Source organism: Lontra canadensis, unplaced genomic scaffold (assembly GCF_010015895.1).
Source record: "Lontra canadensis isolate GAN:19392208 unplaced genomic scaffold, GSC_riverotter_1.0 scaffold19, whole genome shotgun sequence".
Taxonomy (NCBI): domain Eukaryota; kingdom Metazoa; phylum Chordata; class Mammalia; order Carnivora; family Mustelidae; genus Lontra; species Lontra canadensis.
The window spans coordinates 17280504-17296219 of NW_022631013.1; the positions used below are offsets into that span (position 1 = coordinate 17280504).

General features: G+C 44.9%; 1 protein-coding gene across 2 annotated transcripts; it reads right to left on the bottom strand.

Annotated features, from left to right (window-relative positions):
• On the bottom strand, positions 1-15695 carry BAAT (bile acid-CoA:amino acid N-acyltransferase). 2 transcript variants are annotated; one of them, XM_032860729.1, is made up of 5 exons: positions 12116-12308; positions 5971-6470; positions 5504-5706; positions 385-1784; positions 1-189 (listed from the first exon to the last, which is right to left on the bottom strand). In XM_032860729.1, coding segments are annotated over exons 1-4 (1299 nt in total). In that variant the 5' UTR covers positions 12118-12308; the 3' UTR covers positions 1-189; positions 385-1190. The 2 variants fall into 2 exon arrangements, with proteins under 2 accessions (XP_032716620.1, XP_032716621.1); XM_032860730.1 differs by lacking the exon at positions 12116-12308 and adding an exon at positions 15617-15695 and having other exon boundaries at positions 2-189.
• Positions 15696-15716: the final 21 nt, after the last annotated feature.

Genomic DNA, 15716 nt, shown 5'->3' on the forward strand with positions numbered 1-15716 from the left:
TGACCAAGAAACAAACCAAAAATTGTTCTTGGAAAAGATCCACAAAATAGAAAAATATTTGGTAAATCAGGTTGAGAGGAAAAAAGAGAAAGAATGCAAATAATAGGGGATATGTGCAAAATTATAAGTGAAAAATGTGTTCTAGAAAATATGGGTGAAATTCTGAGAAAATAGGAATGACCAGGTTGGCTCCAAAAGAAATTTTTTTTTTAAGATTTTATTTATTTATTTGATAGAGATTACAAGTAGTCAGAGAGGCAGGCAGAGAGAGAGGAGGAAGCAGGCTTCCCGCTGAGCAGAGAGCCAGATGTGGGGATCCCAGGACCCTGGGATCATGAACTGAGCCGAAGGCAGAGGCTTTAACCCACTGAGCCATCCAGGCACCCCCAAAAGAAATTTTAAAACCCATATTAGTCAATATGAGAAAAATCATCTAGTAAAATCAGACACAAAAGCAACATGAGTCCATCAATGAATGTAATTCACCACATTAACAGATTGAAGGAAGAAAGCATTATGAAAATAATTATAGTCAATTCTGATACACTAATTGTTACATACCTGGGCTAATCTAATTGCTTTAAGTATATTAACTAACTTCAATAACTAATTTCAATAAATGCTATAAAAGCACGTGATTAAATTCAATCCCGTTCCTGATTAAAGTTGGAAAAAGGAATATATTTTATGGATAAAAAGAAACATCACTATTCTGAGAAAAAAAATAAAGTATCTATTGGAAATCAATAACGAGCATTACATGTGATGGTGACATTAGAACTTTTCGTATCAAATGTCAGAAACTCAATTTTAAACAGAAGTGACTTGTTTTTCCACAAGTAACTTGGAAGTTCCAGGGAATTAATCTAGATGGGCAATCCCTGGGTCCAAGGTAGCCCTACCTGGGAAGCAAAAGATAATTCAGTTTGCTAGGGCATCACAGTTTTGAGACGGCAATGTACCCTGGTGCATAGAAACTAAGATTCAGTTTACAAAAAGTTCAAATTCCATACAAATTTGTCAAATATTGATCTTGTGCCATTAGCCCTTGATTTTTGCCCTACTTTGTAACAACTGATTCAGGATAACTGTGAACCTAGAGCAGTCAGGAGAACCTCCTCTTCCCATCCTATCCCTGCCTTAGTCTTATTTTTTTGTCTCCCCACTTCATCGTCACCCTGAGCCCTGGCTCAGAGTTTGCTTCTGGCTTGAATAAGGTGTTGCCTGAAGAATTTCAGGATCTCTCCCCAGGAGTGCTCCTGAGCTGCGGCATGGGCAGTGGGGTCCCCTCCCCAGAGCAGGGGCGAAGAAAGTTTCATGTTTGGGGAAGCGTAACACAAGGGTGCGTAGGGTGGCTCGATGAGATGGCCCGCCCCCGGGTACACCAGCATCCTTCCATTGTTTCTCCCGTGGTTCTGCAGCTGGTGCAGAGCCTGCTCAGCATACTCCCTGCTCTTCAAGCATTCGTCGTTCTCTCCAACAATGAAGAGGATCGAACCCTGGGCCTTTTCGACAGGAAGCACGCTCCGCTGATTCACCTTATCCCGGGGGTCCCCTCTGAAGTGGAGGAGGCGTACGGCCCCGGAGATGTCAAACTGCAAGCGCTCCATAAACATGGGGATGGGTGCTATCACCAGATCTTTGTACCTGAGTGGAAATTCGTAGATGGCAGTGGTCCCATTGATGCAGACGGTGGCTACCACCTGCTTCAGGAAGCAGGCCATGGCCAGCCCGATCTCTGCACCTTTGCTCACGGAGATCACTCCAATTCCTGGCGTTTGGACCTGAGGCACAAAATGAAGCGAACCCATCACAGGCCATACTTGAAGGAGCTGCCTTGCAGGCCAGTAAGCTAGTGTCATGGGAATAGTCAGACATCCAATATATGGGATGGCAGTCCTAGCGCTGGGCTTTACCAGCTTCTGTGACTGAAAACATTGCCCCCTTGCCTTCTGGAAGCCTTACTGTCTTATTATCCCCATAATATTCTCTACCCTGCAGGATTGTTGTACAGATTTAGTGAAACAATAGAAATAAGAACTCTTCATCAGAGGGAGTGTTCCAGAAAAGCAAAAAGAGTTTAAATTCACCAGCAACATTCAACATCACCTGTAGAAGCAGGTAAACTTAGGAATCCAATTCTTCTCCCCAGCTAGTTAAAGAGGTTCCTGGGTCCTTTTGAGTATTATGTAGGTGTTGTTCATATTTATTTTTTTTAATTTTTTTTTTTTTTTATTTATGAGAGAGAGAGAGAGAGCGAGCACAGGCAGACAGAATGGCAGGCAGAGGCAGAGGGAGAAGCAGGCTCCCTGCAGAGCAAGGAGCCCGATGTGGGACTCGATCCCAGGACGCTGGGACCATGACCTGAGCCGAAGGCAGCTGCTTAACCCACTGAGCCACCCAGGCGTCCCAGTTGTTCATATTTAAATAGCAATTTACAGGGCCGCCTGGGTGGCTCAGTGGGTTAAGCCGCTGCCTTCAGCTCAGGTCACGATCTCAGGGTCCTGGGATCGAGTCCGGCATCGGGCTCTCTGTTCAGCAGGAACCTGCTTCTCTCTCTCTCTCTCTCTCTGCCTGCCTCTCTGTCTACTTGTGATCTCTGTCAAATAAATAAAATCTTTAAAAAATAATAATAATAAATAAATAAATAAATAAATAGCAATTTACAGGTACAGAGGTTTTGAGTATCCACTAATCCAAGAGCTAATCATGAAAGCGCTGGAAGGGTAAAAATGCAAGACTTGGATTCTATAAACAGTTGAATCCTGGCGCCCCATCTAATAGGAAGAGTAGTAAGTCCTACGAAGGGGTCCTTAATTCTGTGAAAGGCTGAGGGAGCAGAGGGAAGGAAGAAGTTTGAGAGACAAGTAGGGAAAGGAAGAGCATTTTGGACAGAGAGGGGCAAACACATGGCAACCTGATACGTTTACTTTGTTTACAGTTGTATGCCCAGGCCTGTCATCAGTTCACCTAAAAAAAAAAAAAAGTTATGTTTTGTTTTGCTTTAATTACAGCTTTCTGAGATCCAGTTTTCAAGTTTCTACTTCAATAGGTCTGAGTGGGCCCAAGAAGCTCATCCTAAGAGCATATCCCTTCCAGGAAATCCAGTGCGTTTCTACACTTGGGAAGCACTCCTAAGAGGAACAGACTGGGGAGGGAGGGAGGAGACTCTCATCACAATGGTGGCACCACACAGGGGAGCAATGAGGAGGGAGCAAACTACAGCAGTGAGTGGCAGGGAGGGTGAAGAAGTTGTGACATAGGGAGAACGATTGGGTAATAGCCCCTGAAGCCGTTTGGGACTGGTTGAGGATATAGGGAAGGGAGAGAGGGAAAAACAGATGGGCACGGATGACTAGGTGGATTTATCAAGAGTTTTCTGTGTGCTGGCTCCTCAGCTAAGTGCTTTACACACAAATGGTCTCAGCTTGCCTTTCCAATAAGAGCCTAGAGATCAGGAAGTCTACAGGTCTTGCTTAAGGTTACAATAGTATCAAGGGGCCAAGGTGGGAACTGAATCTCTTCTGATGATACTGAATCTGAATGTTGCCAGTTGCCCTTCCTCCTCAGCTAAAGTCACAATTAGTGACATTTGAAATGAAAAAAAAAAAAAAAAATTTTTTTTTTTTTTTACTTGAAAACATTTTATCTGGGATTTAATTCCTTCTAGACAGTCCTTTAAAGAGAGCCAAATATGCTTGGAAAAATCACACATCGGCCCCTGGGTGGCTCAGTGGTTAAGCCTCTGCCTTCGGCTCAGGTCATGATCTCAGGGTCCTGGGATCGAGCCCCGCATCGGGCTCTCTGCTCAGCGGGGCTCTCTGCTTCCCCGTCTCTCTGCCTGCCTCTCTGCCTACTTGTGATCTCTCTCTCTCTGTCAAATAAATAAATAAAATCTTTGAAAAAAAAAAAAAAGAAAAATCACATGTATGTTTAGTGGTGGTGACGGCAGTTTTACTGAAGGTGAAGATACTGATAATACTCCAATAGGAGACGCGGCCTCGTGTCTCCTAGAGAAGAGTCAAAGTCTCCAGGGAGAGAACGGTATGAGTCATGGAATCAGGATAACCAAAGAGTTTGGAGCAAAGGCACTGCCATAAGGGCTGTCTAGTTTTGACACATGACTTAATTTGAGGGTGCCTTCTTATCTGAAAAACGAGGATGTCAACAGAACTCACATCACGAAGTAATTGTGAGTGCTCAATAAGAGTGCTTTAAAAAAAAAAAGATCTTAGTTATTTGACAGAGAGAGACACAGCGAGGGAGGCAACACAGCAGGGGGAGTGGGAAAGGAAGAAGCGGGATGCCCGCTGAGCAGGGAGCCCAATGTGGGGCTCAATCCCAGGACCCTGGGATCATGACCTGAGCCGAAGGCAGACAGTTAACCAACTGAGCCACCCAGGTGCCCCTTAAGTAAGAGTGATTTTTGAGTATTTAGCATAGAGTCAAACAGCTGTTTAGTAACTGTTAACCTGGTATGATCGTTTTACCATGACAGGCTGAACCATAGAACATAGCTGATATTCGACCATTTTCAAACTGAAAAACCAGAATTACTATGTTTCAGCTTAACAGAATGTCAACCCAGGCACATGACCACGTGATATTTATTCCTATTATTCTGTTTTTAGTCACCAACACAAACATCAGTACTTCGAGACCTCTTCAAGAGGTCTAGATTATAATTCATCTGATATTTAATTCCTAGAAAAAAAGCTGGATTATGAGACATACTAGTTCAGTCCTTCTCATACCTGAACGTGTATCCGAGTCACCTGGGGATCTTGTTAAAATGCAGATGCTGACCGGGCTGTGTCCTGAGAGTCTGCATTCAAACAGCTCTCTGGTCCTACCAAGGCCTCTGGATCGTGGACCACATTTTGCACAGTACAACAATACTTGACAGAGTTCTAAAATGATCCTTCCTTTCTAGATTCCTTCTGTGGCTTTGGGCTTTGCACACTTGCTTGGGGCTCAGTTCTGCCCCTAGATCTGATACTAATTGATGAGCTAATTCAGCTAATCAGATGGTGTGGCCACATCCATTCTGCTGATAATTCTGCTCTCCTTCTGTGGCCCATCTCTGAAACTGAACTTCTGCGCATTCTGAGTCTCAGGACTCTTGAGGGGGACTTAACTTCAGCATTGCCCATGTAGAGACAATCACTGAAGTCTGAAACCACGTCAAGCCGGAGAATTCATCATTTGAGATCAGCAGCTGATAAAAATTGAAGAGTTACTGATGAATAAGTCATGTAAGGAGTCTTGGCTTTTTTTTTTTCCATTGAAGATAACCATAACACACCCACCGTTTACTGTCCTCTGTGCCAGTAAGCTGATCAGCAACCCAGCAATCCTACAAGGTCAACATCATCCTCACCATTTCAAGAGCAAATAGTGCTATGCCCAAATCGAAACAGATTGGTAAAATAGGCAAAACAGACATTTCTGATTGGGGGGGGCTATAATGTTACAAGCTAGAATGAAAAGTATTCTTAATTACCTTGGGATGAGCTAGTAGCAAGTTAGCAGCTTCCTCAAAGTATTCCAGGTTGATCTCCTGCAGTAACTCAGGCAGATCTTCGTAGGCAAAATACGCTAATGCCAACACGGCAAAGCCGTGCGCAGCCAAAAGACTGGCCCGAAATTCAACCAGACCCCCTCGGCCCCCAAACAAATCAATGACTCCTGGGAAAGGCCCTTCCCCTGAAAGCAACAAAAAGAAAAGAGAATGGGATCAAAAAGAGTGGAAACAGGTTCAAGTGGCTAAGAGGGGGAGTACAAGGTGAGAGAATAAATTCCACTTTCACACACACACACACACACACACACACACACACACACACACACAGTGGCATGTTGGTTTTAAATTGCTGTGGGAAATACTAGTTCTCCAAGAATGTGATGCCATTTGTTAGTGTTTTTATATTCATCAACAACATTTCCTGTATCACCAAAGATTAGTCTTACCTGGAGGCAGAAAAAGAGCTCCCCGCACCCGACCTTCTCGGACCTGCACCCGCTGTACCCCAGGGGCCGAAAACCAGCGCTGGACCACCTGGCTGGCCATGGGCTCTTCTCTGCTGAAACCCTGGAAACTAACTGTGTCATAGAGGTTCAGAGTGACCAAAAAGGGGCTGTTCATCACATCTTGCTTCAACAGCCTCCTGAAAGCCTTCTTACACTTCAGAGACCAGAAGAGGCCCATCGGGTGGACCCCCACGTAGTCACCTCCAAATGCAGGAGCCTCCATTAGGTCCAGCTCACCAACCTCATTCGCCTTGTAGAAGGCTTTGGACTGGAACACGTTCCCCTTCTCATCCTTCAGAGATGCTGTTAGGGTCACCAGCTGCAACGGGGGCAGGCCAGTCACTCGGATATGCACCGGCTCATCTGCAAGGGCACTTGCTGGGGTGGCTGTCAGCTGGAACATTGGCAAGTTGCAAAGGGACAGAGTGGTATTCCCTGTCCTGGAGGGTGAGAGGAGACTTGGAGTTGGAGACCGAAATCCCAGGAGAAAGATTGAGACAAGGCTTGCATTAGGTCTGGCCAAGCTCTGCTTCTAGAGACCTCATGCAAAATATACAGAACATTCAGAGGAAGGAAACGAAGACGTGCAAGAAAACTCATTATTCTCATTTTACATATGAGGAAACAGGTTGAGTGACATGCTCAAAGCCTCATGAATAATTAGCAGTAGAACTGGAAATTCAAGCTAAGGCTGATACCGCAGCCTCCTGTCTTCTCTGTTGTAACACTATAGAAAACCTTCATTTCATGGTTTGGGGTAAGTTGAGCTTTAATTCTTCAGTTGAGATAATACCCATTTGACCTACTTCATGGGGTGTATTTAGGATCTGAGGAGGTAATGCATGGAAAAGCCCTTACAGGAAGGATCAGTATTGCTTTTTAAGCCCCACACCTACCTGGGGTTGAGTTACAGGAACAAGAAATATACTATGGTGTTGTTTGTCTCTAATCCCTCCCTGTCGTTATAAGATCAACTTCCAGCTCTTTTTTTCTGTATTCCCATTATTTATTCCTTTTAAGGGAAAATAGAACTCTATGATTTTTTTTTTCGGGGGGGGTTTGAAGATTTCATTTATTTATTTGACAAAGAGAAACAGCGAGGGTGAGAACACAATCGGGGAGTGGGAGAGGGAGAAGCAGGCTTCCAGCCAAGCAGGGAGCCTGATGCAGGGCTCGATCCCAGGACCCTGGGATTATGAGCCAAGCTGAAGGCAGATGCTTAATGACTGAGCCACCCAGGTGCACCAAAACTCCATGATCTTGTCTCTGCTTTTATGCCTTTCTGATGGACTGATAAATGTCAAAATGTCGTCAGTGGTAGAGACTGTAATAGACATTGGGTCAGCTATTTCATGCTCTGCTCCATTAATGAGCAAAATTTGGGCTATTTCCTCCTTTCTTACATCCTGTCTCCTTTCCTTTCTTCTCTCTCTCCTCCCTTTCCTCCTTTCTTCCATACCTCATACTCACCCCCCCACCAAAAAAAGAACCTATTTATAGATAACAGATGCAGAGTAAAATAGAACTGGGAAAATATGAACCAAAATCAGGCATTGGTCAAAGAAAACCTAGAGCATGAAAAGCAAAGCTTTTCATGTGCTGTTGTAAGGACCTATTTTATATTTCTGTTTTAGCCAGAGGCTTCCATTGAAGTTAAACAATAACTTTGTTGTTTAACCCTTAAACTGTCCCTGCTCCCCTTCCCCCAAGGGACTTAAAAACAAGTCCTGGAAACTAGCTCCAGGTGTGGAGGCCAAGAAAAACAAGGCTGTACCCACCTCGAGTCTAGCCCTGACATAAGTACAGCCATCTTGGCAAAGCATCAGCCGGCACCTTGCACTGTAAGAGTAGGTTAGCATAAGAATGGCCATCCTGAAGGCCGGGAAGCCATTTTACTGAGCGTCCCTAACCAGCCCACACTGCGCTCCTGACTTGAGATAAGAGAAAGTAGCTAAAACCTGAGAAACAACTTAATCATATACCACCAGGGCGGTTAGGCGGTGGCACCACAGGGACCAGATGTTAAAGAAAACAGTTAACTTGCAGAGATCACAATCCTGCTAGACAGGAGTCTCCCTTGGTTTGCAAATGTCCTGGTGATTTACAACAAAAAGGGCTATCTCTTCAATGGCCCAATTTCCAGAGACAAGTGGCTCAGTTCCTCAAGGCCTAAGGTCGCCCTCCCCACCATAAAACTGAGGGAGGCTGAGGCAGAAGGAAATGTAAATAAAGTTAAATTTCTTCTAAACCTAAATCTCACTTAACCGCCAGGATGGTGCCAGGGTGACGCTGGGGTGGCAAAAGGTTAAACAAAGTTAGACTGTCAAAGTGGGGTGCAAGATATGTATGTAGCTATGGGAAAGTGCCTTGAAAATGCTATTTAAACCCTTGGCTTTGAGTGCTCAAGGTCCTTGTTGAAACCCCCTGTGCCGGGTGGATACTTGGACCCCAGCGAGCTGGAAATAAACCTCGCTGTGTGACTTGCATTATCGAGAGTGTTCTCTGTCTAACTGAGGGGTGGTCGATTCCGTACCCTAACATTTGGAGGTTCCACCGAGATCTTAACACCCTCCTCAGGGAGACAGACGATCCCTGATACCAAGGTTTACACAGAAGCCGTGGCAGGAGGTTTGGCCACCTCCAAGACGGGAGGACTGAAACAGGCCTCCGAAGAGGAGTCGCGGGAAACGTCCCCGACTAAGAGGTGCCCTGATGACGTCCGCAGTAGACACTGTTTGGAGGGCGAGGTAAGGATCCTGAGTGTTGTGTGAGTGGGACGGCGCCTGTGGATGTGGTGTGGCAGACCGGCTGGTGGGTGTTAGCAAACTCAGTTTGGATTTGTGTGTTTGTTGGCTTTGTGTCCCTTGTCTTTTCCTGGCTTCTTTTTGGTAACAGTGCTATAGCAGACGGGCCCTGCCTGGAGGCTCGGCTGCTGTTGCGGTCGGGGCTTAGCTTCCTTCCAGTTTTGTCTTCATGGCCGCACCAGATCGTTTGTCCTTGTGAGTGTGTTCTAGTTTAATTGTTATAAGTGTATTTGTCTTGTTGTGGACTGAGGGAGGACATGATGGGACAGACGCAGACGAACCCTCTGTCTCTGATGATTGACCACTTCTTGGACGTTAGGGAAAGGGCTCATAACCTGCGCACTGACGTACGAAAGGGAAAGTTTCGGACTTTCTGCATGTCTGAATGGCCATCCTTTAATGTTGGATGGCCCCGGGAGGGCCGCTGGGTTTGCGGTTGTCTTTGTCCTGTCTCTTTGTAGTCTGTTGTGGTGTTTGTTATGTTTGGAGGAATGGGGCAAGCAGAGAGTAAGGAGACTCTGACTTCCATCTCTCTGTTCCTCCTAAATAGATGTGGGGCTTCTCCCTCACTCATTTCGTGTGTTTAAGGCTATAACTGGAGCCAACTGTGGTTGGTCTAACTCGAGACAGAGACGTAAGGAATATTCCCAAGCAGCTGCCAAAACAACTTTGTTTCAGGGACATTCCTTGCCCTCTGTGGCCCGACAGAGACTGCCTAGCCCCTCCCCCCCTTGCTGGCAGGAAAGCATGGCGTCTGCTCCTCTGTTGGAGTTGATGAGCTCTAAAACCGGGAATCCTTCTCTGCCTCCTAGCAGCGCTTTGTTCTTCTGTCTCACCCTTTTGTTTCCACACCAACGTGCGTGGGGCCTGCATGACTGGCCTCTAGACCATCCTGGGTGCTCCTGCACCACGGCTCCTCCTCTCTTCACTGTCAAGGAGCAAGAAGAGCAGCCCCTGGATCTAACACCCCCCCACTCCAGATCTTCCCACCCGTGTCTCAGGTAAACATTCAAAGTGGAGTGGGCCCAGGTAGAACGTAAATCAGTATTTGAATTAAGTTAAGTTTGTCAGGTTAATTAGGATGAACATGTCTTTTGAGTTATCAGTAGTAAAAGTGAAATTTCAAAGTTTACTGAAGGTCAAATAAGTTCGTGTTATTTGTTAAAATCTGTGTTAAAATCTGTTGAAATCTGTTAGCAAAGAGAAGACTAAACTGATGGTTAATTGTCTGTCTCAAAGTTTTAATGGGTGATTATTAAAGTAGCTTTCAAAGTCTTTGGTAACCTGAAACTTTAAAGTTTTGCTTGGATGACAAATGGAATTAAATTATGGACATCTAGGTCTTAACCAAATGGGATAAAATGCTAGAGTGCTGGTTGCTGGAACTAGGTTTGTGCTTTTGAAATCTGTTGGTAAACATGTTTTGTGCTTAACTGATTGACAAATTTGCCATCTAAAGAATTCTGTTTTAACTGTTTACGATTGGTTAATACTTAGCCATCACTAGAGGTTAGGGTATTTCTAAGAGTACAAAATTCTGTTAAGTGTAACTAAGACTGATGGAAATGAGAAAAGCAACTCTGTATGTAAAAAGAGAGAAAAACAGCCCTGAGGCCACTGTCGGAGCCAGACCCATTCGTAAAGAATGGAAGGGGAGACTGATCGCCTCCCATTAGCCAGGGATACCCAAAGGGGAGGGTGTCCAACCTGTTTGAATCTGAAGAGTGCCTGACTGTGTGAATGCGTCTGTATGGCTCCACCCCTCCCGCTGTGGAGTCTGAGTGGCTGCACACTGAGTCTCGCGGGGCGTCATATGGCATAATGGTCATCTACTCCACGGAGTAGCCTGGTCCGGGCTACTGACCGATTCCTTGTTACAATATTCTTCTTATACTGCCTCTATTTTACGCCTTTCTTACTCTGTCCACACTTTTCAATGCTTACAAATAATAGCCAAGTGTTGTTCCTCAGAGGAGTTGTGCTGTGTAAGGATTCATTTTTCGGAATGCAGATTTCCCTCTCATTTTCCCTTACACCAGGAGGGTTTGTTTACTCCTTTAACTCATTTCTCGAAGTGTAAAGGGAGTTTGGGGTAGGTAATTCAGGAAGGAGGGGCAGACATGATCAGCCTACCACCCTCCTCCCCATGCAATAGAATGCTCACTAACCATCAAGAACCCCCTCTGGGGGCGCCTGAGTGGCTCAGTGGGTTAAAGCCCCTGCCTTCGGCTCAGGTCATGACCTCAGGGTCCTGGGATCGAGCCCCACATCGGACTCTCTGCTTGGCGGGGAGCCTGCTTCCTTCTCTCTCCTCTCTCTCTGCCTGCCTCTCTGCCTACTTGTGATCTCTGTCAAATAAATAAATAAAATCTTAAAAAAAAAAAACATATCCGATGGTCCAACAGGCTGATTTTTGAAGATAAACTGAAAGTGGAAGAAGAGGACTGAAGGACTGGAGACATGCCTCATGAGATCAGAAATGGAGAATTACCGTCTTCTGAGTCAATTCACAAGAGATGACTCGCTGTCAAGTCTGTCTAGACAATGAAGCTACTAACCAATGGGATTTACACTAGCTGGTGATATAAGTTGTCCTGTTCCATGAGCATCATCTTTAACAAATAATTTTAAAATGCAGCAGCAGCTCCAGGAAAATTGAAAAGGCAATCATACACCACAATCATCTGACAAGGAAAGGGCCTGGTTCTTTTAAAGGACTACTGGAATTCTATCCTCTCCTTAAAATGTACTGGGCACTTACTAAAAGCTAGCCACTGGGTAATATTAATTCCCATAATAAAGCCTTTCCACATTTCAAGGTCCTTTCATGGTCATTATAATTCAGGAGATTGAACTCACGTGACTTAGCCAAGTTTGCCTGTGTTAACGGTACAAAAAGAATTTTAACCCATGTCATCTGACCCTTCATTTAAATCTTATTTATGGGGCGCCTGGGTGGCTCAGTGGCCAGGGAGCCTGTCCTCCTCTCTCTCTGCCTGCCTCTCTACTTGTGATCTCTGCCTGTCAACTAAATAAATAAAATCTTTAGAAATAAAAAATCTTATTTATTTTCCCTAAATGACAGTAAGAATGTGAACATGCATTTTTTTTTCCCCCTGGCCTCTCCCATCCTTGTTTCTTTTTCACTACGTTCTTGTCTTTAGTTTCTTCTTTTCCTTTCCCTGACTCTGAAGCTTTTAATGACAGAGACAGCCTGATGCATAGTATAGCAGGACTGATAATGGAATAGTAGGGTTGAATTTAATGGTCCACAAACCCACATGTGCACAGAATGCAATGTTTTCCTATTATCCTAGCTTCAGTGTAATTTCTCTTTTCAGTCCTATTTCCTCCAGGTGGCAGAGATACACGCACAGAATTCAGAGCACTCTGCTTTTCCTTGCAGTCCAAGTTAAGTCCCAGTGACTTGTATAGTGCTAAAAGACTTGGCCGGAACACCATGCTCCTCTATTTTTATGCATTCTCCCAAACCCATTTTGCAATGTATGCCAGGGGTCCATATTCAGATACCTGGAAGGGGTGGGTAATATAAGTTTGCAGGGAAAGGTCAGAAAGAATGCAATATAAGACAGTAATGAAATAAAGATCTGCCCAGTCTAAAGGCATTCACATGTATTCTCCTAAAAACAAAACAACACAAAATAACACAGACACACAACAGAAACCCCAAGGTGGATACCAAACAAAACGCACCTATTTGTGACTTTGGGAATTTACATCCTCCTATTAGGGTTTTTGTAACTCAAAAAAATACTTTCCTGGCCTTTGTTTTTGTGTCATTCTTTCCTGAAGCTCGGAGGGCCAACTGACCTCTCTTGGGTAGAAGGACAAGGTGAAATGGAAATACCAAAATATGGTGGTGGGAAGTTGGAGGTAAGGACTCATACAATATTTCCACTGGTATATGGCAAGTTAGCCCTGCCCCCAATATCCAAAGCCCTCCAACTGTCTCCTTATTACCTCTTAACCACGCTTAATGTTCGTGACTTTTTTTCTGCTTTCCCTGTATTCTAATTCTGTTGTCTTATTCTCAACTAGATCCCAACTAATCCATATACTGTGATAGGAATTAATACCTTTGTTAATAAGGCTTTTGGCTCTCAAAACCAGTCTGTCACAGATTTTCTAGAATAAGTCATAAGAAGCCTTAAAGCTTATCCTATCAATGCTGTATTGTCAACATCGATAAAGCGCCTACTGTATACAGGAACAATTTTCTGTCCTCTGGGCTCTCCACAATGCCACTCAGAGCACATAATATGTTACTGAAAGGTTCACTAGAGCCATTTATGCTGTGTTTTTGCTTTCCTGTGAATCTGTAAATTTCTTGAGGGCAGGATCCAGTCTGATGTGTCTTGGTCACATTCACTGCACAGGGAGCCCTTCATTTCCTGGTCATCAACTGATTATTCAAAATGATTATTGATTGCACTCTCCACTTCATTCCCCTAAGCTCTCATCCATTTACCTAAGTCTGCCTTCCTGTTTACAGGCTTTTTCACTTCCCAGTCTAATCTCTGCAATCTAGTCGGATCTCAACACAAAAATAATCGAATCACTCTCCTGCTTTAAACTTCGATGGCCGCAGGGTGAAGGGTGAAGTCTAAATCCTCTGGCCTAGCATTAAGACCCTTTGCAGGGGAATGGTTCCACCATAGCACCCTGGAGGGTTCCCCGTGCCCACAGGCAGAACTTGGACCACCAGGACCTAAATCGGGATGGGATGCCTTGTGATTGCGGGGACACGGCAAGTTAGGCAATCTTCACAGGAGGCTCCACAAGAGTGTTTTCTCACCTGTCCCTCTTATCCTTTTTTTTAATTGAAATATAATTGACATATGAGATTAGTTTTAGGTGTACAACATTCGACAACTAATACACATTGCCAAACAATCAGTGAAAGGTTTAGTTACCATGTGTCATCATACAAGGTTCTTACACTGTTATTGGCTCTATATTCCCTATGCTGTACTCCACACCCCGATGACTTATTTACTTTATAAGTGGAAGTTTGTTCTCTTAATTGTCTCTCCCTATCTTACGGGAGGCTGCCATGAGACAGTTTTCCCATCCACTTCCCTGGTTCCAGAGAGGTGTACGACTTTGGGGCACGGCTGCAGGCTCTGTGACAGTTTTGTTGCAGTCTGGAGTTGGTCCCCCAGCAACTGTGTTGAGTTCATGGGGTCCTGTTTGTTTCAGTGCCATTGTTTCAGGGTATAAGACAAGGACTCAGACAGCTGGAGCCTGTGGCTTCTCTGGCCTTCACTATCTATGTAAATGATAAACTGTCTGAATCTAACAGGGGTTCATTATTTCTTTACCAGCTGAATCTGTCAGTCTTGGACTCCCCTTTGTGTTTGGTGCCCTTTATAATAATCAGATTCAAGCAAAACCTTTTCCAACTAACCCCAGCCTACTTACTAGTCCAGCCAACCATCTCATAACACGTAGCATATGATGTTATAAAAATCTGCTTCTTTATCTCTCTCCCTTTTTGCTCTGGCAATGTAGTAGCCTCTAGCCCCCTACAGCTAATGAAATTTCAGTTTATTAAAAACAAATAAAATTTTAATTCCTTGGTCACAATAACCACATTTTAATTGTTCAATAGCCACACATGAGTAGTGGTTACTACACTGGGCAATTCTGATAGAGAATATTTCCATCATCCTAGAATATTCTATTGAACAGCACTCGCCTGGATTGTTAATTATTCCTCGGGGGCAAGAATTACACCTTGCTTGACACTCTATTCCTCAGTTTCTAGAATAGCATCAGGCAGGTAGTGATGCTCAGTAAGTATAAGAGTAATTAAATGAAAGAATAAATGATAAGTGGAAAGGTTAAAAAAAAAAAAGAACAGCATTTCTCAGAGAGTACAAAGAAGAAAGAACAGAGGCCCAACTGAATTCTCAGAGGCTACTTCTGAAGATGTGAGACTCTTCCAAATCCGATGGAAGAAAGTCTCCAGGCTTCTTCCCATCTCTGCAGCAGAAGCCTAAACACTGCACCTCGCTGAGTGTCCATGAAACTGAAGCCACAAAGCAGCCAGAGGGCGAGAAACAAGCTGCCCCACACAGGATTAGCCTTCCAGTGGTTGCAGAGAGAGCCCTCGGCAATATAGGAGCCTCTTGGGCTGAAAGCCGAAAGCCCGGCTGTGGAGCCGACTCCGGACTCCCAGGCAGAAGGGTGTCAAGGTCACACACGCCACTGGGCGACCTTGACTCTTCTGGAGAAAAGACAGCCAGGAGCTGCTAAGACGCTAGCGCCCCAAGTGGCCGGAAACAAAGAATAAAAGAAAGCGAAAAGTCACCCGTCGCAGTTAAACTTCCTAATCAAGAAACAAAAGTCCATTCCCTTTAGGGGCTTTTCTTCCTTCATCACAGGTATTTCCTCCCCCTCCTCCCAAGCCGTAAGTCCCAGAGAAAAATTTCTTGAGTCAAGAAACAATCTCTCCGTAAGTTCACATGAGTAGGAGGACCCTGACTTTGCAGCCACAGTCAGTCTCTAAACAACCTCTTGTTAAGTGGATGCTTCTAACATAGATCTGCGTGGCCAAGCAATCGGCCACCCATCCCTACCCCACCCCACCGCCGGGGTGCGGAAGGACATTGCAGTTTCCCCAGAGAGCTGCGCTCGCCATGGAGATGAGGAAGGCACACGGCTGAATGAAAGCCGCCTTCCTGGTGCCCAGACAAAACACTGAGCAGTTCCCGACCAGGCCAGGCCAGGCCGTGACAGCCCGACTCCCCCACACTCACCCTGAATTCAGCTGCTGGGAGCAGTCTGGAGTAGGGCGGCTTGCTGGGCCCACTAGAGACACTGGAAGCTTCCCCGGCCTATTCTAACAACTGAGCCAGC